We start from the raw sequence: 27,733 nt of genomic DNA, 5'->3' as shown, positions 1-27,733 counted from the left end.
TTTATATTGTAACCGTTTGCTTCCACCACTCTCTTATTTCTTTTTTCAGAGTAGCAGCCGTGTTAGTCTGTATTCGCAAAAAGAAAAGGAGTACTTGTGGCACCTTAGAGACTAACAAATTTATTTGAGCATAAGTTTTCGTGAGCTACAGCTCACTTCATCAGATGCATTCAGTGGAAAATACAGTGGGGAGATTTATATACATAGAGAACATGAAACAATGGGTGTTACCATACACACTGTAAGGAGAGTGATCACTTAAGGTGAGCTATTACCAGCAGCAGAGTGGGGGGTGGGGGGGAACCTTTTGTAGTGATAATCAAGGTGGGCCATTTCCAGCAGTTGACAAGAATGTCTGAGGAACAGTGGGAGGTGGGGGTGGGAAATAAACATGGGGAAATAGTTTTACTTTGTGTAATGACCCATCCACTCCCAGTCTCTATTCAAGCCTAAGTTAATTGTATCCCGTTTGCAAATTAATTCCAATTCAGCTGTTTCTACTTGGAGTCTGTTTTTGAAGTTTTTTTGTTGAAGAATTGCAACTTTTAGGTCTGTAATCGAGTGACCAAAGAGATTAAAGTGTTCTCCGACTGGTTTTTGAATGTTATAATTCTTGACGTCTGATTTGTGTTCATTTATTCTTTTATGTAGAGACTGTCCGGCTTGGCCACAATGTACATGGCAGAGGGGCATTGCTGGCACATGATGGTATATATGACATTGGTAGATGTGCAGGTGAACGAGCCTCTGATAGTGTGGCTGATGTGATTAGGCCCTGTGATGGTGTCCCCTGAATAGATATGTGGGCACAGTTGGCAACGGGCTTCGTTGCAAGGATAGGTTCCTGGGTTAGTGGTTCTGTTGTGTGGTGTGTGGTTGCTGGTGAGTATTTGCTTCAGGTTGGGGGACTGTCTGTAAGCAAGGACTGGCCTGTCTCCCAAGATCTGTGAGAGTGATGGGTCATCCTTCAGGATAGGTTGTAGATCCTTGATGATGCATTGGAGAGGTTTTAGTTGGGGGCTGAAGGTGATGGCTAGTGGCGTTCTGTTATTTTCTTTGTTAGGCCTGTCCTGTGGTAGGTGACTTCTGGGAACTCTTCTGGCTCTGCCAATCTGTTTCTTCACTTCAGCAGGTGGGTATTGTAGTTGTAAGAATGCTTCATAGAGATCTTGTAGGTGTTTGGCTCTGTCTGAGGGGTTGGAGCAAATGCGGTTGTATCGCAGAGCTTGGCTGTAGATGATGGATCGTGTGATGTGGTCTGGATGAAAGCTGGAGGCATGTAGGTAAGTATAGCAGTCAGTAGGTTTCCGCTATAGGGTGGTGTTTATGTGACCATCGCTTATTAGCACTGTAGTGTCCAGGAAGTGGATCTCTTGTGTGGACTGGTCCAGGCTGAGGTTGATGGTGGGATGGAAATTGTTGAAATCATGGTGGAATTCCTCAAGGGCTTCTTTTCCATGGGTCCAGATGATGAAGATGTCATCAATGCAGCACAAGTAGAGGAGGATCATTAGGGGATAAGAGCAGAGGAAGCGTTGTTCTAAGTCAGCCATAAAAATGTTGGCATACTGTGGGGCCATGTGGGTACCCATAGCAGTGCCGCTGATCTGAAGGGATACATTGTCCCCAAATGTGAAATAGTTATGGGTGAGGACAAAGTCACAAAGTTCAGCCACCAGGTTTGCTGTGACATTATCGGGGATACTGTTCCTGACGGCTTGTCGTCCATCTTTGTGTGGAATGTTGTTTCTAGGTAACACCCTACTTTTGTTTTAGTATAAGTGCTTACATGTGCTGTGTAATTCACAGGAGTGGTGATTTCAGATGAAACTGGTAAACTGGAGTACACTGCTCTCTTGGGGGCAGAGGATGTGGGATTTCTGTGAGTAGCCAGTGTCAGGGGCTGAATATCACAGGGGAATGATTCAAAGGGACTCGGGGACAGGGGTGCACCTGTTGTTAACCTGCAAGGTGGAGACAGGGCTGGCATAGACCAGAGGAGAGTGCTTGAGTGTCTGAAAGGCTGGTGGTGTCAGGGAGCTGATTCCCAGTCCCCACTCACTGGTGCTGGTGCTTAGACCTGCTGCTTTTATGATGCACCGCAAATGAGTGTGAACCAGCAGATGAGTGTGAACACTTTGGAGAAACCCAAGGCAGAGACCCCCTGCCATAAACAGTGAGGAGGAGGATGAGGACAGCTGCCAGAGTCAGGTCAGTCCCAGCGGGAGAGTGAGGATGGGCCCACTGATGAAAGACAAGGGAGCTCAGGTAAGTGTGCACATTCATTATTCCTTATAGTGGGTTTTTTGCTTTTCATTTCCCTGAAACCTCATTTCTCTCTCTCCCTCACTCTTCCCCTCCTCCTGCTCTCCCTCCCCACTTAAAAATGGGGCTGCTCTCATCCGCTAGTTTAGAGAACAAGGTATTGAGTTTTGGTTGCTTTACTGCTATAATGTCACACAATAAAATGTTAGGAACAATTTCTAAGAGTAGAATGGCAGTCTGCTTACACATCCACCCAGAGCAGTGTCCTGTGCTCAAGCAGAGAGAGACCAAACAGAGGTAGAGTTGTCAACCACTTGTCATTTCTTTGGTTTTTGGGGCTAGTCAAGGGGGACCATGCAGAACACTGTGTTTATCTGAAGAAAGATGTCCCTTTTATCCCCTTGAAACTTTAATGGAGATAGTGTGCAATCCGCTCCTGAAGATTTCTAGGGAAGACAACCTGGTTTCTTCCACCATGATACGAGACTGTCCCACACCACTCTGTGATGAATTCGGCTGGCACCATTGCAGTCAACAGGCTCGTGGCATATGGGCCTGATCACTGTCAGGACACCGCTAGCAGCTGGATTTGCTCAGGCAACAGACTTAAATGTTGCAGAACATTGTTGACCTACATGTCCAAAGACCCTGGCCTCAACAACCTTTCCAGTCCTTGGAGAACTCCATGGTCACTTGTCCATACACCCCAACCTGCCAACATACCATGTGGCACTGCTTACCCCTACCAGTCCACACAGAACAAAAGGGAGACCACCAGCATACCTTCAGTCTACCAAAAGCACATTCAATCCTCTGCTAGCCCTTTCCAGCTGACTTGGGCTGTGGGGCTGTTTCATTGCTGTGTAGACTTCCAGCTGGGCTCTAGGGCCCTATGGGATGGAAGGTTCCCAGAGCTGGGGCTGATTTCGTTGGTGTTGGTCCTGCTTTGAGGAGGGGGTTGGACTAGATACCTCCTGAGATCTCTTCCAGCCCTAATCTTCTATGGTTCTCTGCAGTCCGAGCCTGGAAGCCTACACAGCAAAGAAACAGCCCAGCAGCAGGGCTCTCCTTGCTGTGTAGACATACCCCTACTAGTGACAGGTTTCAGAGTAGCAGCCGCGTCAGTCTGTATTCGCAGAAAGAAAAGGAGGACTTGTGGCCCCTTAGAGACTAACAGATTTATTTGAGCATGAGCCTTCCTGAGCCTCAGCTCACTTTATCCCTGCTAGTAGTTCAGGCAGTGCTAATGGAAGCACCCAAGCAGTGGGCATGCACCGACCCAAGTGGCATACACACTCCCACGGCTGTAAGCTGGCCTCCCATCACCGGACCTTGGTAGCCTAGCTAGCCCGTGTCTTAACCGCGCACTGCAGCGGCTCCTGCTTTTCCTTCAGGGGGACCCCGCTCAACCCTGGCGTGTCAGCGAAAAGCGGCCCTGACCCGTGCAGCAAGGGAAGGTTTAGAGAGAGGAGGGCTCCTTCCCTCCTCCCCCCACACCTGGCTGTGGTGGGGAAGGGAACCGCTGCTCCGGCAGCACCAGCCCCCGCGGGAGCGCTGCTCAGGGGCCCGCTCACAGCCCCTTCCCCAAGGGTTCCCCCAGCAGCCCCGGCATCCACATTCCTGTTCCGTTTCCCCCTTTCACAAGCCGGGAAGGACCCAGCGCCCCCGCCCCGTGCCCCGGCCTGGAGTGGGCCGGGCAGGTCCCACCCCGGCTGCAGAGCCGCCGACCGCCCCCAGGGCCGGGCCCCAGCCACCCGTTGGCGGCGGTGCGGGCAGCGGCGGCCGGCTCCTGCCCTGCGGGGGCGGCCCCCGGCACAGCCGCGCTGCTGCCCGCCCCCCTCAGGGCGGTCGGGGGCCGAGCGCAGGGCCGGGCTGGGCAGCGAGCACGGAGCCGCCTGCCCCTGGGCTCCAGCGCCCAGTGCCCGAGGGAGCCGCCATGGCCAACGCGGGCTTGCAGCTGCTGGGCTATTTCCTGGCGCTGGGCGGCTGGGTCGGCACCATCTGCAGCGCGGCGCTGCCGCAGTGGAAGCAGAGCTCGTACGCGGGGGACGCGATCATCACGGCCGTGGGGCTGTGCGAGGGGCTGTGGATGAGCTGTGCCTCGCAGAGCACGGGCCAGGTCCAGTGCAAGCTGCACGACTCGCTGCTCTCGCTGGGCGGTGAGTCCCGCCGGGCCGTACAAGGGGCGCGGGGCGGGCGGGAGCCGGGGGGAGCCGGGGCCGCAGGGCGCTCCGCGGAGAAGGGTCAAGGGGGCCCGGGGGAGCGGGGCGATCTGTGCAGGTGCAGCCCAAGCTCCGTGTCCGGTCGCTCCCGCTGGACACCGTGTTCCGGCTCCTGGGGGCAGCGAGCTGGAGCGGGCCGGGGGCCGGCGGAGCCCCGGAGCGAACAGGACCGGGCGCGTTATATGGCCCTGCCGGCGCGGAGCGGGGCAGCTGAGGGCTAAACTCTGCCCGTGGGACGCTGCTGGGCCGGGCCAGCGCCGCTCAGACCCCGCGGAAGGCGCCGCCTCGGGGCTTTGCAGTTGGGGGGCAGGTGGGAGTGCGGCTGGGGGCCTTTATGGACCTGCCAGCCTGGGGCGGCGGGAGCTTGTCTGCTTGGCCCGTGGCTGCGGCAGGCCCCGGCAGTTCCTGCCAGGGTAGGACTGGCGCTGGGTGCCGGGTCCCTGCGGTGCGCTCCATGCCGCGGAGAGCAGCCCCCGAGCAAGGAGTTGTCATTCCGGGGGGGAAGGCCGGGTTCAGGGAGCCTGACCGGGAGCGTGCTGAAGCGGCTGGAGGAAGCCGAGGGGGCGGGTCCCCCGGCAGTGTAGGGCGTGAGGGTGGATTGACGTGTGTTTGTATTGCCCCCATCTCTGCAGTGCCCCGGCACCGCCCCTCTACTAATGTATGTCCTCACAACACCCCCGGGGGCAGGGCAGGGCTGTTATCTCCAGAGTACAGATGGGAAACTGAGGCCCAGATTCCCAAAGTCCCATGGTGGGAGTTAGGGGCCTAAACACCTTTGAGCATCTGGACCTATGGGACTTGTTCAAGGTTACAGGTGGAGTCTGTGGCAAAGCCAGGAGCAGAGACTCGACCAACCCTTTCCCCTTGTCCGACGTGCCTGGCTGAGATCAAATGCCAAATCTTCCCTTTCATCTGCACTCCGAGGGCCCCGAAAAAATCTTGGGACACACTGAATGTAGCTGGTGCCCAGATCAGCCCCTGGAGCACAAGAGCGAAAAGCTCTCCTCCCTCGTCCTCCTCGGGACTTTGTTCTAGTTCAGAAAGCGCCTGACCCGGTCCCTTTGCCTCTGGCCTCTGGCACAGGCTGGGTTTTGTGCTTCGTCCCCAGCGCCCTGGGACCGGTCTCCCCTGGGAATTGACATCGCATGTCTGTGTAAAGCCACACCCAGAGCGATGTGGCTATGCCGGCCTAACCCTGGTATAGACAGAGCTAGATCGAAGGAAGAATTCTTCTGTCCACCTCACTACCGCCGCATCTGGGAGGGGTGGATCATCTGACGGGAGACCCCCTACTGGCGGTGTAGGGAGTCACACACTGGGCACAGCTGCAGCCCTGCGAGCCGCAGGAGCATTCAGTGTAGCCAAGCCGCGGGCCTGCAAGGAAAGGGGTGAGTTGCCAGTGGTCCAGCGGGCGTTAATTACGGGTTACAGCACTGCAAACAGTGACCCACAGTTACCCTTTACTCTTGTCAAAGCATCGTTTGGTTCATTCAAAACTCCCCTGCCTTTGTAATGTCACTAGTGAGTCCTTGTGAACTGGAACGTCCTTCGCAGCCCGTTATACTCAGTCCTATCTCCTCCTTTACACTAAACGCTCCTTGTCTCCTCTGCTCGGCCTTCCTCCGCAGCCGGGCTGTGTCTGTGCTGAAAGCCCCCATGGTGCGCCCAGAAAGGGGCTGCTGTGGGCGAGGAGCCTGGGGATTCCCTCTCCGTTCCCAGCAGTTCGCGGCACTTTCTCCCCCGCTGGCCTTTCTCTTTTGTAGCAGACAGAGGCCGTGTCTGACCCCCGGGCTCTTCTGCAAACAGACGTCCCGGAGGGAATCGGCTACACCCGGAGAAGTGTTCGAAGAGTGAGTTTGGGCTCCAGCAGCCGCACCCTGGGAGAAAGCTCTGAGCCCTTCCCAGGAGCCAGCCAGATGCCATGTGTAAAATGGAAACGAGCTATTTGTTTAAACGAGAAGAGTTGAAACTATTTGTCCCTGTGTCCCTAACACAAACCTGGGCTTAAAAATACCCAGCAAATCCCGCCTGCCCCTGCTAGTAGCTGCTGGAGATTTGAAGCCAGCTGGGAAATGAGATTAGTTTAGTTTGCAGGAGAGGAGTGAGTCGCAGATTCCGTTCGTATCCTGGTAACTCACATCCCTTTCCTGGGGTCTCCTTCTTTTGTTGGTACAGCGGTTGTGAGACGCAGCCTCCACCGCCTGGTACGACGCGAGACCAGGAGGCAAATGAATGAAAACAGGCCCCAAAGGGGGGGGGGGGTCCGGGGGAGGGGTTGTACTTTATGGGAGCCGTGTGAATGCTCAGCCAGGGGGAGGTAACCGCAGTCAGAGCCGAGCGGCGCTTTCCCTTAGCTCGCGGTTCACAATCCCCTTGTCAGCGGTTCATTGCGCCGCTGAACACGGGGGTCACTGCATCGAGTGGGAGCTCAAAGAGGAGGAAATGCTGGTTCCTCCCCTCTGAGCAGGGTTCTCCTGATCGCTCATTTTTGCCCCGGGGAGGGATTTTCCAACCTGGTTTTCGGGCTGCGGAATAGGAGGCTGCGCGCCTTGGTTTTCGCTGGCCCGGGACGGGCCGATGTTAACAAACCCACCGCTGAGCTCTGGCGAGCGGGAGCAGCGCCTCCTTCCGAGACTGCCTGGGAGTAGCTCCCTGCACCCGGGCACCCTCCGAAGTGAAGCGAGCTCCAGGAGGGTAATTTCTCGGCTCGGTGCAGAAGCGAGCGGGACTTCGCCGTGTCCCCACCCTACATGCCCCATGTGCAGCGCTCAGGCGGGGCCAGCAACCTTCGCATTTCAAATCTGGCAGGGGGGAGTCTTGGGCTCCCAGCTGCGGGCTGCGTTCTTTGGTTTGCATCGCATCACAGGCTCCTTTCCCCTCCCTGCCAAGATAAAACGGGCTGGCAACCAAACAGGAAATGAGCAGCCGACGGGAGACGTTCCCGCTGCGGACTGAGCTGGTTCAGCCGCCCGATGGTCTTGCTCCTGCGCAGGGGCGTGTGCACCCGGGGGGGCTTTTTAAAGGCGAACATTTAGCACACGATTTTCCTCACTGAAAAAACCCAGTAACCTAGTTAATAATCATTAATAATAACAATACCAATTAACAATAAAATCAACTCAGAATGAATGAAACACGTGTGTATACTGTAGATGAGATTATTATAAGAGAAATGAGAATGGCTTGCTTTGGGATTCTACAAGGCACTTATATCATTTAAACACATTTAAACCCTGAGTAAGGATAACACTTCTTGCAAAGCACATCAATAGGGATCTATTGGTCCCCTTCCTTCACCCCATTGCAAAGGCGCAAGTGCTGTTGCTGGCTGACCTAGGGCTGCCGAAAACCCTATGGGCAAAACATATGGAAAGAAAAGGATTAATTTATACAGAGGGCTGAAGTGCAACGTGCATTAATTAACACTTAATAAATACATCAAAATTAAATTCATTACAGAGATAAGAACCTGTAATGACAACTTTACTTCAGGAGAAGCTCCAGAGAAAGAAGACCCAGAGGGAGTAATGGTAGGGGGAATCCCAGGGAGACCAAAGGGGCTGATAGAGGGAGCAGACAGAGAACAAGGGTAGAGGCAGAGTGGCTGCAGGGTTGGCCCAGTCTTCCTGTGGGTGGAAAGAAGAAAAGGAGGACTTGTGGCCCCTTAGAGACTAACCAATTTATTTGAGTGTAAGCTTTCGTGAGCTACTCTGATGAAGTGAGCTGTAGCTCACGAAAGCTCATGCTCAAATAAATTGGTTAGTCTCTAAGGTGCCACAAGTCCTCCTTTTCTTTTTGCGAATACAGACTAACACAGCTGCTACTCTGAAACCTGTGGGTGGAGACACTGATCTCTCTCAATGTAAGAGGGAACAATAGAATGGAGTGCCCAGAAGAATGAATGACTTGAGGACAATTTCCTGAGGGACCCAAACCCTTGCAGAGCTTTTCTAGGTCTGACATTTACATTTCTACATGGTTTGACCCACAGAAATAAAAATCTGCACATCTTCCATGTGTTTTTGGACCAATGGGGAAAAAAAACAGTTACAATTCAAGTGACTTTTAAAATTCCCTATGAAACTGAGTTAACAAAATAAATGAGCTTATGAACAACCAGAAAATATACTTCTCACGTGAAAAACTATATCTGGACTTCTTTGCAAAGAAATTGTAAGTTTTCTTACAAGAAAAGACACAAACTGTCTGGAAAGGAAGGGTAGATTAAATTACTTGCCTCAGTGAAATTAAATACCCAGAGAATTGCTGGGCCTGTGATGACGGTGACCGGGGTTTGCTCACCTGTGGCTCCCCCTCCCTGTGCTGTGGAGGCACCATCTGGAAGCAGGCCCCCTGCCTCAGGTGCAGCTCCCATTGGCTGCGCTGGCCAACAGCCTGGGAGCCTGCTGGCCAATGAGCTGGGGGCGGGACGGGGAAGGCAAAGCGGGAGATTGTAGGGAGCTGGGGAGCTGGGGAGCAGGGGGGGAGGGGAGCTGTCTCTGGAGGCACAAAGGGGGGCTCTCTGGAGAGGGGTGATGGGGGCACAGGGGCTGGTGGGGATCTTCCAGGAGGGCAGAGGGTTGTGTGGGTCTCTGTGGGGTGGGGGCAGTGATGGACAGAGCCAGCTGCAGCCTGGGTCTGGTCTGTGGGGGAAGGGAGTGTTGGTATACCCCCCCTCCCCAGGAAGCCCTCTCTGTACTGTGTATTTTATGCCAGCCCCGGGGTGCCCATCACTGTTACTTTCTCCTGCCCCTGGCTCCATCTGTTTGCCCCCACAATGCCGCCCCACCCCCCATCTGTGTCTGACAGTGACAGACTCCTGCTGCTCTCTCTGCCTGCAGCTCCCTCCCTCTCCCTGCTGGGGAGGCGCAGTCAGGCAGCTATGGCATTGCCCCCCCACCACTCTGGGAACCGGGTCAGCTCTGGGAGGGGGGATGGAGGCAGCGTGCGGAGGGATGCCGGGGAGGGGGGAGCTGCCCCACCCCACATTGCCGAACCATGAAGCATGGGCACCACGGCCCAGCTCACCTCCTATGTATCCAACCCACCCTGCTCCCTGTCCCCTTACTGCCCCTGGCCCTTGTCCAACACCATGGCCCCCCAATCATGAGGCTTCTAGAAGCGTTTGGCTCAGCACAGAGCCAGACACGCTGCCCCATGGAAGCATGCAGCCCCGGCCCCCCAGAGCTCTGCCCTGCATTAGGGTGTGCCTGGGCACACCCGGCACACCCCGTGCGCACGCCTATGCTCGTGGGGGTGGTGACCGGGGTGTTTCTGAGCGTTTCCCAGGAATCCACAGCTGAAGATGGTGGCCCCTGACGAAATCTCTGTTTCTGTCTCACGGAATGTCCATGGTCCATGCCCCAAACTTAGGCATTTCACTTTGTTTTAAGACATTTCTTGTGTCCATCTTTTCTGAGCTCACAAGCGCATAGAAAGTACTTGGAGCCAGTCAATTCATGCAGTTCCTTCCCCACCAATCTGCGCTGGTGTTTATCACCTGTTTTATGACACATTCGCGGCTCATGATGGCCTCCTGGCCCCTTCTCTCCATCTGACTCAGGCAGGTTTGAAACTCTAGCCCAGCTTTTAGGTGTTAAAAACAATCAAGTCTAAGCAACGAGCTTGTGGGACAAACCCAGAGCCATCATAGAATATCAGGGTTGGAAAGGACCTCAGGAGATCATCTAGTCCAACCCCCTGATCAAAGCAGGACCAATCCCCATTTTTTCCCCCAGATCCCTAAATGGCCTCCTCAAAGATTGAACTCTCAACCCTGGGTTTAGCAGGCCAATGCTCAAACCACTGAGCTATCTCTCCCCCTTATGTCTGGGGAACACAATCTCAGTGCATTCCTATGGCACTGGCCAAGAACAGCCTTGTCAACAACTCCACACCCTCAAAGCCCTTGTGAATAAGGATGACAGAGCAGGGCTGGAAGATGGCCAGGGTAGGGTCTCACTGCACAAGTTCAGGGGCTTTTTTATTCCAAGATGGCTGCAGCCTAAGGCTTAATTCTGCCTTTCTAAGGCGAGATTTTCAAAGCTGTTTAGGGGATTTCAGACACATAACTGACATTGAAGTTACTGAGAAGTGGGTGTTGCAATCCAGCCCCTATGCTGATGTGTGTGTGTTTGATAACTGCAGTTTCTAGTAACCATTTAACACTCCAGACTAGCAGCTGCTCCTCGGACAGAAGTAGCTAATGGCCACACTGATCCTCCCACTGCATGTAATGGGCGGTGTAATTAATGGGCTGCATAAGAAACGGAAAGGGGGAGATTGAAAGGGAATAAGGGATAATACATTTGGAAAGTCTTCTTTCTCCTCCCGCATGGGGGCTCTGCCAGATACCCCAAGAGTATCAAGTGATGTGATTCCTCCTCCGGCCACCGGGGGCGCTGCGCTGCGGGAGCCGCGTGGGCTGCGGCCTGGCCCTGGGCACGAGCCCTGGTGCTGCTCCCCCGACCCCTGGCCCTGGGGCTCCCGCTGCTGCCGGGTGGGTCCCCGGCTGCTCTGCTGGGCCGGGGCTGCGTCCTGCTACTCAGGCTGCTCCGAGCCGCTCTGCCCGCGAGCACCCACCCCCCTGCCCGCAGCCAGCCCCTGCCGCACCCGCTGCCCTGCCTCCAGCCACCCCCGCACCCGCTGCCTGCAGCCAGTCCCTGCCGCACCCCTGCCCAGCCCGCAGCCACCCGCTGTCTCCAGCCACCCCCTGCCCTGTCTCCAGCCACCCCTGCACCCCCTGCCCGCACCCCCTGCCCTATCTCCAGCCACCCCCTGCCCTGTCTCCAGCCACCCCTGAACCCCCTCCCCACAGCCAGCCCCTGTCTCCAGCCACCCCCTGCCCTGACTCCAGCCACCCCTGCACCCCCTGCCCGCACCCCCTGCCCGCAACCAGCCCCTGCCGCACCCCCTGCCCTGTATCCAGCCAACCCCTGACACACACCCCTGCCCTGCCCGCACCAGCCCCACACCCCCCCTGCCCTGTATCCAGTCAATGCCTGCTGCACACACCCCGTGCCCTGTCTCCAGCCAGCCCCGCACCCCCTGTCCACACCAGCCCCGCACCCCCTGCCCTGCCTGCAGCCAGCCCCTGCCGTACCCCCTGCCTTGCCTGCAGCCAACCCCTGCCGCACGCACCCCCTGCCCTGTCTGCAGCCAGGCCCGCACCCCCCTGCCTTGCCTGCAGCCAGCCCCTACCTCCAGTCAGCCCCACACCCCCTTGCCTCCAGCTACCCTTGCACCCTCCTGGCTCCAGTCAGCTCCGAACCCCCTGCCCTGCCCGCAGCCAGCCCCACACCCCCTGCCTCCAGCTAGCCCTGCCCCACGCCCCTGTCTGCAGCTGGCCCCACGTCCACTGGTGCCCTGCAGTTCCCAGGGCAGTAACCCTGCACACCTGCTTCAATGAGGGGGGCAGGGAGCAGCTGGGACCCACATATGTGCACAGTGACCAGACAGCAAGTGTGAAAAATCAGGATGGGGGTGGGGGGTAATAGAGGCCTATATAAGAAAAAGACCCTAAAATCGGGACTGTCCCTATAAAATCCGGACATCTGGTCCCCCTAGAACACCCCCAAGGCGTGGCGGGGCCTCACACCTGTGAAACAGAGCTCATTTCTAGCTCAGGCCCATCTTTTTGAAGAACTTTAGGCAGGGTTAACATACACACGTATTTTCCTGGACAGGTCAGGCTTTCTGGTTCTTAAATCGCCGTCCAGGAGGAATTTTTAAATTTTAAAATACGGGAAAATACGGACGTATGGTAACCCTGTTGGTACAAAAATACATACTGGGGCACAGCCCTTACATCAGAACTTTTTATAGGGAACCGGTTGTTAAGATCTTGGCAGCTCATCACAGGATGGGGCCTCTCTGCAGGGCTGTGCTCCACTCCTGAAGTGACCCTTGGAGAGGAGAGGAGGGGGAACTGCATCTGGTCACAATGCCTGAGGCTAAATCCCCCCCAATATACACAGCCTCCAAAGCCCCCACCTGGGGCTGGGAGCTTGATGAGTCGGGGTTGGATTCTGGACTCCAGAGAGCAGCGTGGCTGGTAAGGAAGAGGATCCTGGTGCTTGTGACGTGACCTGATTAGTGGAGAACAGCTCCAGGATTGGCCACGACGTTACCACTGTGCAGAATGGCTCCTCAGTGCCACAGAGCAGCAAACCTGGGGGAATGGCTCTTTAGACACCACAAGACAATATGGCCACGGGGAAGGGCTGCTGGGCACCTCAGAACTGCTACTTAGGGATGCGAATAGTTGCACTCATCAGTGCAGGGACTTGGGAGGCACTGTTCTTCCCCGGGGTGCTGGTCTTGTTGACCAGTGATGCCCCCTCTCTTCTCTGGCTCTGGTTCTTTGCATGGTTAATCTGCTCTGCAGCACCAGTGACTTGCACTTTTCTTGCTTTGCAGTTCACCTCCAGACCTCCCGGGCGCTCATGGTGGTTTCTATCCTCCTGGGCTTTGTGGGGGTCATTGTCAGCGTGGTGGGAATGAAATGTACCAAAGTGGGGGACGAGAACCCTGTTATCAAAAGCCGGATTGCTGTGGCCGGTGGCATTCTCTTCCTCATAGCAGGTAAGACAAAGTCCAGAGCCCCCTGTACCCACAAACTCCTGCCATTTGATGATAGTCTGAACTTGTCTGCTGTGATATTGGTTAGCACTAGCGTGGGGCAGGAGATCTGATGACGTGTCACAGCTTCTGAATGGGCAGGTAGCCTCAAAGTCCATGTGAGTTATTCCCCTTGCAGGAGAGAGTGTGATCACAGGCAGGGGGTTAATAAACATCCTCCTCTATTTCTAGTAGATGCTATGCCTGTAGATACAACGTCTGGGCATAGGTGGGTCTAGCAGAATGGCCTCAGGGATCTGAAATCTGCCTATCCACCTACTCAGTGGTTCTAAAAGGGGGTCTCTCATTTTTACTCTGGGAGATGTGGAAGACTGTAAGATGAGGGGGTGGGGTTTAGATAAGTGGCACTTGTGTCTGATGGAGCCGGCTGGCTTCTCCAAGGCGGGCAGGCTCAGCTGAAGGCCCATTTAGCTATAACAGTTTAGCACAGGTGCTTTAGACCTGCCTCTCAGCTAAGGGGAGAGGCCCAGCATTGAAATGGGCTGATGCCAGCCAATGCTGGGATGTTTCATCTTGGTTCTTTTGGCTTTGACATGGGTTCTCCCTCAGGAAAATAGCATCTTCTGCTGCCAGTGATCCTGCTTGTTTATTGAAAGTGTTCAGTGCAAGGTGGGGAATTTGTAAAGTTAATTCCATCCCCAATTTATGTACGGATGAGGCCCCTGGCTACGAATGTGTAACTTGGATTGAAAGCTCTTTGGGGCAGGGCCACCTCTTTGTCATGTGTTTGTACAGCACCTAGAATAATAGAACCATCCATGTCTAGGTCCCCTAGACACTAGTGTAATAAGAAATGATACCCGAGACCAGGCTGGATGCTGCTGCAGGACCAGTGTTGGGTTGTTGTTAAAGTCTGATCCCATTCCATCCCAGGTGGTGTTTGGGATTCAGTTGGAGCCGGTAGACAAGCAGTGTTGTCTGGGTCCCTTTCTCTGACCCAGTCAGGTCAGGACATCTTTCAGGATTAGGCCGGAGGTCCCAGCAGATGATGGGGTGGCAGCCATGATGGTGAAGCTTGCTTTAGTAGCGCCATCTGCTCTTTCCCACTCCCCCCAGAGTCTTTGTAAATGGGAATGGTGGGCAGAATAGCCTATCCACTCATTATTTCATCCACCAATTAGGTCTGGTTTCTGACACACCTATTTTGAGTCATTAATTTTCAGACCCAGATTTTCTTGTCTACCAGGCATGATCTCAACACATGGGTTATATGTGGAGGCCTTTTTGTTTGGACTAATTCAGTCTCTGTCTGGTTTTCTTGCACCTGTTTATAAGATTCTTTATTGAAAATAACTTCCTCTACTTTTCCCCATCAACATTTGTTGTTACAGGTTATGGTGACATCTGACGAACCTACACTCACCTCTTACAGTTGAACCCACAATTAGGGTAAATGTGTAGGTCCAGTTATCACAACAGGATACCAGAACTGGACAGCGCCCATTATTGGTCTCTTTCCTGCCCTATACAGTGGTATTAACTCCTCCTACTGATGCTTTATGTTCTCTTGTTTATATATCCAAGGATCATGTTAGCCCTTTTAGCTCCAGTTACCCACCATGACCCACTTTGAGTCTGTGCTTTCCAGGACACAGTTCCCCAACCACAGAAGTCTGACCAACATTCTTGTTTCCTTGAGGTGTGATTTTTGCCTTTGGCTGTAATAAATGGTGTTATTTAACTGCACCCAGTTTACCAAGCGATCTGATTGGTCTGTATCACTGACCCATCCGTGTCATTATTTACCAACCCACCAATCTTTGTGTCATCTGAAAACCTCATTTTTCTTCCAGATCATTGATAAAGATAATGAATAGCATTGGACCAAAAACGGGTCCCGATGGGAACCCACTAGAAACATCCCTTCTAAGTGTTGATTCCCCATTAAAAATTTCAGCAAAGGTCCAGGTGTTCTTAAAATGAATATTCTGCCATGCCTGTAGAGTCCAAATCTGTGCTCAGTACTGCTCTGAATCCAGTCCGGAAAAGATTCACTTCTTTCCCAAGGTTATAAAGCTGTCTCTAAGAACAGGGGGGTCAAACCACCTTCTTCTGGTCTGGGATCCTCTTTGTTTAGGGCCATTTTGCAACAGGAAAGAGAAGTAGTTTGACAGTTTTGCACCTTATATTTGTTCCTGCTTCAAAGAGATCTTGTCTCTTAAAAATGGTGGCCCAAATTCTGGTCCCAGTTCCACATGGAGTAACTCAGCTGACTTCAGTTCAAAGAAGAACTAGATAAATTCATGGAGGATAGTCCCATCAATGGCTATTAGCCAGAATGGCCAGGGATGGTGTCCTTAGCCTCTGTTTGCCAGAAGCTGGGAATGAGCGACAGGGGATGGATCACTCGATGATGATCTGTTCTGTTCATTCCCCCTGGGGCACCTGGCATTGGCCACTGTTGGAAGACAGGATACTGGGGTTTGGTCTGACCCAGTGTGACCGTTCTCATGTTCTTATTCACATATGTAAACTGAAAGCATATTTTAGTCCTGTCACATTAACTACCTATTACTCCTATCTCGCTAGCTGCCTCTTAGAATCTGCTTCCTTGTTTCTAAGCAACCTGGTGACAGTTTTAGCCCTTTATTGGAAAGTCCCTTCCTACCTCATATTACATGTGTAATGGTGGGTCTGTGTACCAACGTTCACCAAAATAACAAAAGGTGTGAATGAAACCAGTGTCGTCATTTTGGGTCATGGTTGTCCGTAGACGAGCCCTGAGAGTCCCATTGGACTTCAATGGAACTTCAATGGAACTTCGTAGCCACAGAGAATATGAAGAATAGAATATTAAAGGGCTCAAATAGCTTTTAAAAGCGAATGACTGTATTCAATTGTAAAGTCTATGGTGGGAAAACATCCCCAAAAGGCCTCCGGAAGCTGATTCTTTGGTTCTTGTTGTATATTCCCAGGTCTGTGCACCTTAACAGCTGTTTCGTGGTATGCAACACAGGTGACCTATGAATTCTTCAACCCCAAAACTCCAGTTAATGCCCGGTAAGTGCCTTTAAACAACTGGGCTGTTTAGGGGGAAGCCATTTTCCTTGTGTTTTAGCTCATTAGTGGCATTGTGACAAAGGTACCCAGCCACGGACATCGTATTCAGAGCCTGGTGCCCCTGCCCATGGTGCCATCTGGTGCCCATTTGTCTCAGCCACACTCCTCCCTAGCCTCATGATAGAAATTGAAAGAAACAGTACACACAGCGTTATTCCCTGCATTGTCCTGTCCTTTCCTGCCAGAGCTAGCCATAGCCCATGGCTCACACGACCCTATGCTCTCCTCTGGTGCTATTGCCCCTCTGTTCGTGCCCACAGCAGTGCCAGCCCCCTGCCCCAAGCCTCTGTCCCTCTGTTCATGCCCCCAGCAGTGCCAGCCCCCTTCCCATATGCCACCATACATTCTCCAGGAGACTCAGTCACTCAGTCAAACAAGCCCCTGTTCTACCAGCAGCAACCTCCTGCCCTGATTCTCCCTTGGACCTAGGAAGCACAAATGGTCCTTTTCCTGTCACTCACTGTATCCATGTTTCAGCTGTTATTTCCCTGGAGGGGTTACCTATGTTTCCCCACGTGGGACCCTTTGTTGCTGTTCTCCGCAGCGTCTCCCTCTCTGTCCTCACTGGGGTTCGCAGCCCTCCCTGATCGAATGTCAGCTGTGAATTTCCGTCGTTTGCCATCCAGGCCACCGCCTGTGCTGCCAACACCACTTCTGCCTGGGGAGCCACACTGCGGGGGCCAGGCGGGTCTCCTCCCCTCCCCCTCAGCGTGCTTGGGATGTGTGTCATGTGAAAAGGCTGAATAAGCCCAGTTCCCTCCCCTACCTCCAGACATTATGAAATCAGTCCATCAGTGAGCCAATGCATTCTGTCCGGGCGCTGGCTCTGGAACAGATCTGGCCTGTCTTCCTCTCTGTAATGCCCAGTGCTCCATCAGCCTCTTTCTCCCAGAAGAGACAGAGGGCCACATTCTACATATGTGCCCATGTGGGGCATCTGGGTGATGTGTCGGTGAATGGGCATGGGGTCCCTTTCCCACCCAGCCCCCGGCAGAGGGGTGGAGCACCAGTCCCTCCACCTTCTCCCTTGTTTCCACCATCTCTTTTCTCTCTCACACTAGGTACGAATTTGGTTCCGCCTTGTTTGTTGGCTGGGCAGCTGCCAGCCTGACCATGCTGGGAGGCTCCTTCCTGTGCTGCTCCTGCCCCACCCCCCCTGAGGAGAAGAGAGGACAGCAGTACTATAGGCAGTCACAGCCTTCAACAGCTAGGGAGTACGTCTGACCCCCACCTTCCCACCCGCCGCCCAACGTTTCCCTTCCTTCTCAGGCATGTGCTAGAGATCGTGGTGTTCCCGGCCACTTCGTCAGTGCAACAGATACTAGATCCTTCTTCAGTGCTGCTCAGGCAGCCTTGGGCGGGCCTTCCCAAACCACACACGCTTCTCGGGGGCGCCCCTAATAGCCTGGGGGGCAGCTCCACTTATAGCAGAAGCATCTAAAATGTTCTTCTCGACATAGCTCTTGCTTCAGCCATTGTCAGGTTCTTCCCCTACTAGCTCCGTCTACGCTGGCCTCATGGCCAGGTTTATCACCGGTCCAGCATTGCTTGGCCTCTGCCATGTTGGCTGGCCAAACAGCTAGAACACTGAAACATAGGAATGACCAGGCTGGCACAGACTTGGGGCTCATCTAGGCCAGCATCCTGTTTGTGACAGAGGCCAGTCCCAGATGCTTCAGAGGAATGGCCAAAACCCATCACTCATCACTGGGGAAGTGTTTTCCTAATTCCTGGCAGACGCGGGTTGATTCATCCCATATACACTTTTATCGTAACTCATGTAAACGCAGCTATTCTCTATATAAATGTCTGTTTTAAAAAAAAAATCCTAATACATTTTCAATCTCCATGATATCTTGTGGCATTGAGTCCCACTGAGTTTTGTGTTGTGTAAAAACAAGTTTTTCTTCTTAGTCTAAATTTTGTTGTATTTAATTTCCTTGGGTCTCCCCTGGTTCTTGTGTTTCCGAGGGGGGAAATAGGAGGGTCTGGCAGATGTTCTCTGGGCCATTATTCATTCGAGGTACTTTTATCATGTCACCTCTTTTTTAGCTCCTAATCCTTCCAGGCCTCTGAAGGTTTTGTTGCTCTTCTGTAGCCTTTTTCTACTCTATCCTTCAGATGGCCTGGCTGAACCTGAACACAGTACTCCAGGAGAGAGTCTACCACTGATTTATTACTGACATTAGAGGTGTAGTAGCCATGTGTACTAAACTAAGGTTGCGCCTTTATACATCCTGTTGACAGGCACCCTCTGTTTCTAAAGCTTTCGCCTGTCAGATTGAAATTCTGCAGCTTTGGTTTATACCCAAAACAAGTTTTTTGCAAGGCTGAGCACCCAGAGAGTTAGAAGAAATCCACTGTCAATTATAGACAAACTTTTTTTTTATCTTAGAGCTGAACTGGCTGAGGTTTGACAACTGAAAGTTGGCATGGGGTGAGTCCTCAGAGAGCAGGAGTATCTGGCCTTGTTTGGGGGGGAAGGGTTTTGATTTGGCTAAGTTCTGAGCATTTGAAAACTGGGTTTTGAGCATGTGCAATACATTGGTTTTTCTTTTTGCTAAGTACATATCCTAGGAAGGATGTAGCCAACTTAGCTACATGGTCCAGGTCAGACTTTTAAAAGGGGTTTGTACTCAGCAACTCCTCCACAAACAATGGAGGATCCTATGCCTCCAAAGGAGAACACTGGAATGCTTCTGAAATCTGACCCTAAACATCTTAGTCCAGTGACTGCTCCAAACCAGTTCCCGAAACCAAGGGCCTGGCAAAACTAGCTCCGGAAGAGGGTGAGTTCTTGAAGCTTAAGAAGCTCCTAAACTCCATGGGAGCATAGCTAGACAACAGAGCTTAGGAACCTGAAAATTGAAGTCGCTGTAAAGTCTCCTGCAGGCTTTGAAATGTTTCATTTGCTGCTAACTGGCTTTGGAGCCACAAATGGAAAAGGTGTCAGACGACTGGAGGTCCTGAATTCTGATACAGCGGCAGGGCCTCTGCTCCAGTGCGGGTGAGGAGCTCAGCTGAGCAGGCCCCTTCTCCTGCAAAACGCCCCAAAGCTCCCTGTAGATCTTCAGGCAGTGCCCCTTCTCCCAGCATCCCAGCACACCCAGATTACACCAGGAGCATCAGAAGGAATATAGAATAAGGGTTCTCAGCAGCTGGCAGCCCTTGGTCAAGCCAGCTGGATTCTGGTAGTTTCAGAGAAGAATGTCAGCTTTCAGAGAGCATCCAGCCAAACAGGTCAGGATTATAGAACAAACACAAGTTTCTTACAGGTGTTTTGGAATTGGAACTTTTAAGTCCTGGAGATGGACCCATGTTAGGAGAATGTCACTAAGGTTGCACAGTTAAGCACTTAAGTGAAGAAGTGCCAATTGCCTGTGCAACCTTAACTCTGCCCCCTTGTGCATATACGTTGATATAGTCATTAACCACATCAAGTACTGTTTTGCAAATACAATAGCCTAGCCTATCTTTTCTGCAACCCTAGATTTACATGTAGCCTCTTATACTACTGTATACTACAGTCTCTGCATATGTGACACCCCCTATTTTAGCTGTAACATGTTGTCTAACAAGAGAGTAATATTGAAAATGTCCTAAAGTAGATAAATGGTTACGGTTAGACAGACTCTTTCAATGACTGTCAGTGGTGTTAATACACTTAATAGTTAAAACAGTAATATACTTAGCCCCTGGAAACACTCATACTTTTATGCCAGGCCTCAAAAAATTGAGTTTTACAGTTTTCTGCCTCGTTAGAAAGATACTGATAACTTTTAAATCGGTCACATACCAGTGTCAATTCTCTACTGATTCTCACTCACTTCAGAAACAGCATAACAATATTTTTTTTAAAGTGCCTCTAATACTCTGGAAAAGTAACACTTGGTCTTTGAGGGCAGGTCACCTGAAAAATACAAAAGTTGCTCTGTTAAATAGACAGACAAGAATTCTGTTAAGGCATCTCAGTACGTTCATTTCTCTGAGAAACAGCTTGTGAGATATTGACATAGGGCCCAGTTCTGGACCCCTTAGTTGCACTGGGTAGAACATGCCCTCGGGAATAGTGCCATTGAAATCAATGGGAGTTAGATGACTAGTGTCTACCTACGTCTTTCAGAGTAGAAGCCATGTTAGTCTGTATCCACAAAAAGAACAGGAGTACTTGTGGCACCTTAGAGACTAACCAATTTATTTGAGCGTAAGCTTTCGTGAGCTACAGCTCACTTCCTCCCTTATGCTCAAATAAATTTGTTAGTCTCTAAGGTACCTACATCTTTGAGTCTAAATACCTTTAAAAATCTGGCCCTAAATTAAAGATGGACAGTACCTCCCTGTGCTAGGGAAGCCAATGGCTCCCATGGAATATTTTGATTTATTTACCCCCCCAGATGCCTACTTTGCATTTCTCAAAGTGGTGTTCTCTATTGTTACTTCCTGCCCACATTGCTAATCTCTGTAGGTCCCTGGGGATTATTTCTGTTTACATGGTTCAGACCTCCCAGTTTAGTAGCATCTGCAAATCAAATTAGCGTTTAACACCATTCTCCAGATCATGATATGCAGCTATTTAAAGTGACTGGTTATAACATCAGTCCTCATAGCCTCTAGACACAGCCCCTTATATCATTAAATTCTCATTCTCCTTGGTTTGCAGCCAGTTTTTAGTCCACAGGAGCGGTTTGTTTTTTTAAAATCTATGCCAAATTCAAACTAATTTTTCAAGTGGAATTTTGTCAAACTATCAGGTGTTTTGCTGAAACCTGGGTGGATGGGTGCATTGAAGATCAGTAGGGAAGGGAGCAGTGTATGGTCTTTCTGCCCTATTTGCTGTTTTTTCTGCATAACTCAGCACTAACAGCTCTCTCTCTCTTTTGAATTTCAGACCCAATGTAAAAATGTCTTCTTCACCCATCAGGGGAGAGCAGTGTTTATAGTCTGTCTTCACCCATCAGGGGAGAGCAGTGGTTGTTTGTCTGAACCCAGCTTATTGTGTTTCCTTCAAAAAAAGTCCAAAAAATTTAAGTGACACTACTATAGCAAGGATTTTAAAAGAAACCTGTGATACATTTTCTGAAAGATCTTTTTATACAAAGAGTACAGCACTGTGTATAAGAATGTTTTTATTCTTTTAATTGAAAATTGTATTAACTTTTCTATGGTCCAAAATATACTTAAGGGGAATTATACAGGTTTGAATTTCAAATGTCTTTTGATTGTTTATACTAAAAATCACAACTCAAAGGTTAATAAAATATTTTTGGTCTTTGCCATCTTTCTAAATGCTTGCCTCTCTTTTACTCTTTAAAATCTACAGCTCCTTTTATGCAAACCCCCAGAAAGTTCTTGTAACCAGACTCTGTACCTCTCAGGTGATTTGCAAATCCTCCTGTGGTGTGATTTAAGGAAAAAGATTGCAACCTATATGTTCTTCCCAATTAGTTCCCTGCTCCTGGGTCTCCCAAGGTCAGAGTCCAATCTCTCTCCAAGGCGGGAAGGTTGAGATTTTTAATGGTATTTAGGCATTGCTAGGCCTAAGTCCCATTTTCAAAAGTGACTCACCCACTGGAAGCCTAAGGGTTCGATCTACTCCACTTTGAAATGAGAGTGAGTTGGTGCACACTTTAATGCACGGTAGCAGGCTGCAGGCCAACAGTATGTGGCAGGCTAGTGACTGTAGATTCACACCCAAGCTTGGCACTTGCTAACTGACCATGTAGACAAGCCCTGAGCCTCACTGAAAGTCAATGGGAGGCCCATGCCTAGATGATGTAGCTTGTCGCTCAGAAAGCCAATTCAGGTCCTCGATATTTTATTAGCTATTTAACAGAAATGGAGGGGAAATCACAAAATGAGAGAGAAAATAAACACACCTGGACATGTGCTGCAGATATCGCTGCAGCCTGGCATGGAGCTGAAATAACATTGTATCGCAGCATGGCACCCAGGCTGTCTGGGGCCCACCACAAGTCTCACCTGTCCAAAGGGTTGGTGTTAATTGCTCACAGCCCCTATTACTGAGCAAGGACTAGGGGATCATTCCCCACATTTTACAGACAAGGTAGTAGGATCTGAGGATCTGCACAATAACCCTACTGGCAGAGCTCATGGGCTACCACAGCTGAGAACTGTCTCATTTACTTAACCACACGACTGTCCAGAAGAACAAAGTCTCATCTTTTTGCTCTCCTGACTATGCTGCCAGTGAGAGTGGAAGACTTCTACAAGGCCCTGTGAAACACAGCGCTGAATGGTACAGTCTCTAAAGACATGGTCAGCTGTGTTTGTTTCAGACAATCGCCCTGCGGCTATGACATAGAATTGGGGCTCAGGAGCGTTGGGCCCTGCAATACGCTTCCTGTGGTGGTGAATGAGTTTCAGAGCTGCTTACTAGTTTTTAAGCCTTTAGAGCAAGTTACAAAAATGACTGTCATAAAATGATTACTGTTTTTAAAAAGAAAACCTTCAACTATATTTCCAATGCGAAAGTGTATCCCAATGCAAACAATGATTAGCATTTGTGCCAGCTATATTGTAACAATGCATAGTGAAATGGGATCACTATGCTTTTTCGGCTCTTGCTATTTGATGCTGGTCGCACACTCTTACTGAGGTTCTTTTACATAAGAACATAAGAATGTCCACACTGGGTCAGATCAAAGGTCCATCTAGCCCAGTATCCTGTCTTCCGACAGTGGCCAATGCCAGGTGCTTCAGAGGGAATGAACAGAACAGGCAATCATCAAGTCATCCATTCCCGGTCATCCACTCCCAGCTTCTTGCAAACAGAGGCTAGGGACACCATCCCTGCCCATCCTGGCTAATCGCCATTGATGGACCTATCCTCCATTAACTCATGTAGTTATTTTTTGAACCCTGTTATAGTCTTGGCCTTCACAACATTCTTGAGCAAATAGTTCCACAGGTTGACTATGCGTTGTGTGAAGAAATACTTCCTTTTGTTTGTTTTAAATCTGCTGCTGATTAATTTCTTTTGGTGACCCCTAGTTCTTGTGTTATGAGAAGTAGTAACCAACACTTCCTTATCTACTTTCTCTACACCAGTCATGATTTTATAGACCTCAATCATATCTCTCCTGAGTCGTCTCTTTTCCAGACTGAAAAGTCCCAGTCTTATTAATTTCTCCTCATATGGCAGCCATTCCATACCCCTAATTATTTTTGTTGCCCTTTTCTGAACCTTTTCCAATTCCAATATATCTTTTTTGAGATGGGATGACCAGATCTGCAAGCAGTATTCAAGATGTGGGGGTACTATGGATTTATATAGAGGCAATATGATATTTTCTGTCTTATTATCTATCCCTTTCCTCCCTTTTCTACTATACATGTTTTTCACCTCTCTTGGGAATATAATATTAATAATTTCCTCCTTTTCATTCACAATTTCAAAATTAGGGTTGATTTTAAATTGGAGTGGTTTAGTGGGAGCTCATGGTGGATGGGTTTGGGGGGGGATCAAGGGAAGAGCACCTCAAGGGGGTACAGTGCTTTAGGGTGAGATAATGAGGAGGAGTTTGGGATGATTACACAGGGCCAGTGTATGGGGAGAACATAGTGGGGGGAGGGTTTGGGAAAGATCTTGCGAGAGTGAGCATGCACGAAGGACCAATTTAAGGTGAGCCTGGGGGGGTTGGTTTGGCATGACCACGGAGGGTGGAGCACTTTGGGGTGATCTTCACACATGGGAACAATTTGGGGCAGAGAAAGGGAGGGTGACAGCGTGGGAAGAAGTCTGAGCTTACAGTGGGAGGGCACAGAGAGGTGGAGGTGTGATGGAAGGGGCAGAGAGGATGGGGGCAGAGGCAGCGCCAGGTTGGGGCATACATTGCCAGGGAGGAGGAGGAAGTGCTGCTGGAATCTGGATTTGTGCAGGCATGACAGGGGGCAAAGGGGAGGGCAATGGGAGGAAGTGGGGCGGGTGGGAGCTGTAGGAGAAGGAAGGAAAGGGGAGCTGGCACTAGTGGGAGGAGGGAATGCAGAGGAGATCTGTGGTGGTGGGAGCAGTAGAAGTCTGCAGTTGGCCAGGCCCGAACATCGGGATCCTTGTACTGGTTTTCACTCTCATCTCTGCTCACTGACTTGGCACTGGCCCTCAGCTCAGCCCAAACTCTTTGTTCCTAGGACTCACTCTTGGACTAACTCCCTTAATTGGCCTCTCCAAGCCAGAATGTTCATTCCCTATTTACTGACATTTTTCAGCCCGGTGACTAAACAAAGCCTTAATTAACCAAGGCTGCCTGCAAGGAGTCGTTTAAGATGCTGTGCATAAAACACATAATCTCTTTTCAGTTGATTCAGAGTTTGGATTGTGCCTAATTGGGTGCGATGATTTGTGCTTTGCTAATTTAAACGGACTTTTGCTTTAAGATGGGCTGTAGGTTCAGCAGCCCGACACACACAGCCCTGTCAGGTAACATTATGGGGTACTGCAACAGCTGTTTAGAAGGCAGTTTTGCTTGTCTTGACTGCGTTGGCAACATGTTTTTGACCAGTAAGCTGCTGGCTACAGTAACAGCTGTGAGATATTTGTGCCTCTCTGCAGTTCATCGTTTGGCAATTCCATCTGCAAAGTAAATCAGAGCTCGGTGGGGCTCAGATTAGCTAGAGACTAGGTCCTTAGGAGTACCTCTTTACTAGAGCATTTCAGTACTCAGTGATCTACGCCTCAGACATTGGTCCACGCCGGACAGCAAGGCTCAGATTTTCAAGTGCTCAGCTCCCTTTGACAGTTATGGGCAGAATTTGAAGACAGCCAGTGCCTGCTCTCTGGAGTGGTTCATGACCGTGAGCGCCAGCCTCAGGGCAGACATCCCAGATGGGTGATACGTTTTATAATTAGATTTCACAAACCCAGTAACAAATGTGAACTCCCAAAGTACTACAATAATCTTATCCTGGAGCTACAGACAGTCCCCTTGGGCACTCCAGTCTATCTTGCCACCGAGCCAAGCTGGTAAGTGCTCACTTACACCAAATATCACAAAATAGTCAGGTTGTGACCAGTCACTTACCCCAGATTAATTTGTACCTTGGATCTCACACCAAAGACAATGCTGGTAGCCAATTCTATAGCAAACTAACTAAGGATTTATAAACTAGGAAAAAGAAACGAGAGTTATTTACAGGTTAAAGCAGGCACAATATAAGCACAAATGAGTTACAGTCTATGGTTCCAAAAGGTGACAGAGATGTAGTAATCCGTCAGCATTGAATGTCTTTTAGGGCTAACCCAGGCGGTCCCTAGGGATTTCTGCTTTTGTCCCTTAGCTCCAGCCCTTCTGAGATCCAAACAGCAAACTATTTCTTCCTGTGAGCATTTTTATATGACCTTCCCCCAGAGTTCAAACTGATGGAACGAGCATATCTGCACGCAACTTCTTCATGGGTGGATGGGGCAATCAGCAAAGTTTTTGTCCTACAATGGCCCACTTAGTTTTGATAGTCCTCCTTAATGGGCCGGGGGAACACGCCTCCTGTGTGACTTCACAAGTTCAGAGCAGGCATTTTTACAATTATAAAGCAAAATTTTCATATTACCTTATAGCATGGGCTACAGACACTACAAGTCAGAGTAAGGCATACAGCAACTTACAAGCCTTTTATAGAGTCAAACCACTAAATACATCCTTACAAGTCTAACATCTAGCTCCCACAGTACTAACATACAGGTGAGCTGGTCTGGTTTCTAGCTATGAATTTGTCAGCACTCAGCTGATGCCTACAGCCTTGACAATAGCTGGCACCTGGTCCAACAGCATCACACCCCCCCAATGCAAAACTGATGTCAGAAGGGGTGTCACTGGTGTCCTAGAATCCCCCTAGTCTTGCTAAGGCATTCCTTATGTCAAATTCCTGCAGAACTAGGCTCCACCATAATAAGAACATAAGAATGGCCTTAGTGAGTCAGACCAAAGGTCCATCTAACCCAGTATCCTGTCTTCGGACAATGGCCAATGCCAGGTGACCCAGAGGGAATGAACAGAACAGGTGATTCATCCCCTGTCACCCATTCCCAGCTTCTGGCAAACAAAGACTAGGGACACCATCCCTGCCCATCCTGGCTAATAACCATTGATGGACCTATCCTCCATGAACTTATCTAGTTCTTTTTTGAAGAAATTGGCCTTCACAACATCGTCTGGCAAGAAGTTCCACAGGGAGACTGTGCGTTGTGTGAAAAAATACTTCCTTTTATTGTTTTAAACCTGCTGCCTATTAATTTCATTTGGTGACCCCTTACTTCTTGTGTTATGAGAAGGAGTAAATAACCATTCCTTATTTATTTTTGCCACACCAGTCATGATTTTATAGACCTCTATCATATCCCCCCTTAGTTGTCTCTTTTCCAAGCTGAAAAGTCCCAGTCTTATTAATCTCTCCTCATACAGAAGCCATTTCATACCCCTAATAGTTTTTGTTGACCTTTTCTGAACCTTTTCCAATTCCAACATATCTTTTTTGAGATGGGGCGACCACATCTGCACACAGTATCCAAGGATGTACCATGGATTTACATAGAGGCAACATGATATTTTCTGTCTTATTATCGATCCCTTTCTTAATGATTCCCAACATTCTGTTCGCTTTTTTGACTGCCGCTGCACAGTGAGTGGATGATTTCAGAGAACTATCCACGATGACCCCAAGATCTCTTTCTTGAGTGGTAACAGCTAATTTAGACCCCGTCATTTCATATATAAAGTTGGGATTATGTTTTCCAATGTGCATTATTTTTCATTTATCAACACGAATTTCATCTGATGGACTATAGTCTGGAACCCTAATATTCTGGAATTGGTGCCCTTACCTTGATGGAACCATACTAGAGAGGCATGATATGTCAAAACCTTATAATTTTTATTGTATAAATAAGGTTTTAGTTGCTTAGCAGCCCAAACAATGGCATAGCCTTCCCGCTCAATGACAGCATAGTTCTGTTCAGTAGGGGTCAGTTTTTTACTCAAGCAGGCAATGGGATATCGCTTGTTTCCCATACCATCCTGCATTAGCACTATACCTAGAAGCCTCAGTGCACAGCACAAAGGTTTGCTGAAATCAAGACTGACCAAAACAGGCTTTTTAGACAAAGTTTCTTTTATGTTCCGAAAGCCTTTTTCACGGGCCTTTGTTCACACCACCGACTCTGGTTTCCACTTTTTTTAAGGTCTGTTATGAGCCCACAATGTCACTAAACATCTTTACAAACCTATGATAAGAGTTGGCCAGAACAATAAAGGATTGAGCCGGCTTCTGTGTTTGTGGGGCAGGCCAACCCTGAATAGCTTCTACTTTTAAAGGGTCCGGGTGAACAAACCCACTATCCACCCTGTGTCCTCGGTAAGATACCTCTGCAGCCCCCCTCTCCCCCCCTGAATTTGGCGTCATAACAGTGAGGTTGGCTTCTCTCAGCCTTTGTAACACAATTCCTACATGGTTCAAGTGATCTCACCACAAGCTACTGAAAATCGCCAAGCCATCTATTAGGCCCTGGCAAAGGTTTCTAATCCTTGCAACACTTC

At 50.2% G+C, this 27,733-nt stretch overlaps 1 protein-coding gene across 3 annotated transcripts; it reads left to right on the top strand.

Annotated features, from left to right (window-relative positions):
• Window positions 1–4,057: 4,057 nt before the first annotated feature.
• On the top strand, window positions 4,058–21,473 carry CLDN19 (claudin 19). 3 transcript variants are annotated; one of them, XR_007353278.2, is made up of 5 exons: window positions 4,058–4,424; window positions 12,906–13,070; window positions 16,043–16,127; window positions 17,249–18,624; window positions 21,076–21,473. XR_007353278.2 is itself a non-coding variant. In XM_048824924.2 (5 exons), the coding sequence occupies exons 1-5, from the start codon at window positions 4,202–4,204 to the stop codon at window positions 21,125–21,127; spliced, it is 678 nt and encodes a 225-aa protein (XP_048680881.1). In that variant the 5' UTR covers window positions 4,058–4,201; the 3' UTR covers window positions 21,128–21,473. The 3 variants fall into 3 exon arrangements, 2 of the variants coding, with proteins under 2 accessions (XP_048680881.1, XP_048680882.1); XM_048824924.2 differs by having other exon boundaries at window positions 17,249–17,401; XM_048824925.2 differs by having other exon boundaries at window positions 17,249–17,456.
• The last annotated feature ends 6,260 nt before the right edge of the window (window positions 21,474–27,733 follow it).

The sequence above is a fragment of the Caretta caretta genome, chromosome 18 (assembly GCF_965140235.1).
Source record: "Caretta caretta isolate rCarCar2 chromosome 18, rCarCar1.hap1, whole genome shotgun sequence".
NCBI classification, from domain to species: Eukaryota; Metazoa; Chordata; order Testudines; family Cheloniidae; genus Caretta; species Caretta caretta.
The sequence above is the reverse complement of the archived record's forward strand: the minus strand, read 5'-3'. Positions and strand labels throughout refer to the sequence as shown.

Bases quoted from the DNA above. Each gene is read 5' to 3' on its own strand.
- CLDN19 (XM_048824924.2), top strand. From the start codon at position 4,202: ATGGCCAACGCGGGCTTGCAGCTGCTGGGCTATTTCCTGGCGCTGGGC. The intron at 13,071-16,042 runs GTAAGACAAAGT...GTATATTCCCAG, and splicing joins CATTCTCTTCCTCATAGCAG to GTCTGTGCACCTTAACAGCT. The intron at 16,128-17,248 runs GTAAGTGCCTTT...CTCTCACACTAG, and splicing joins AAAACTCCAGTTAATGCCCG to GTACGAATTTGGTTCCGCCT.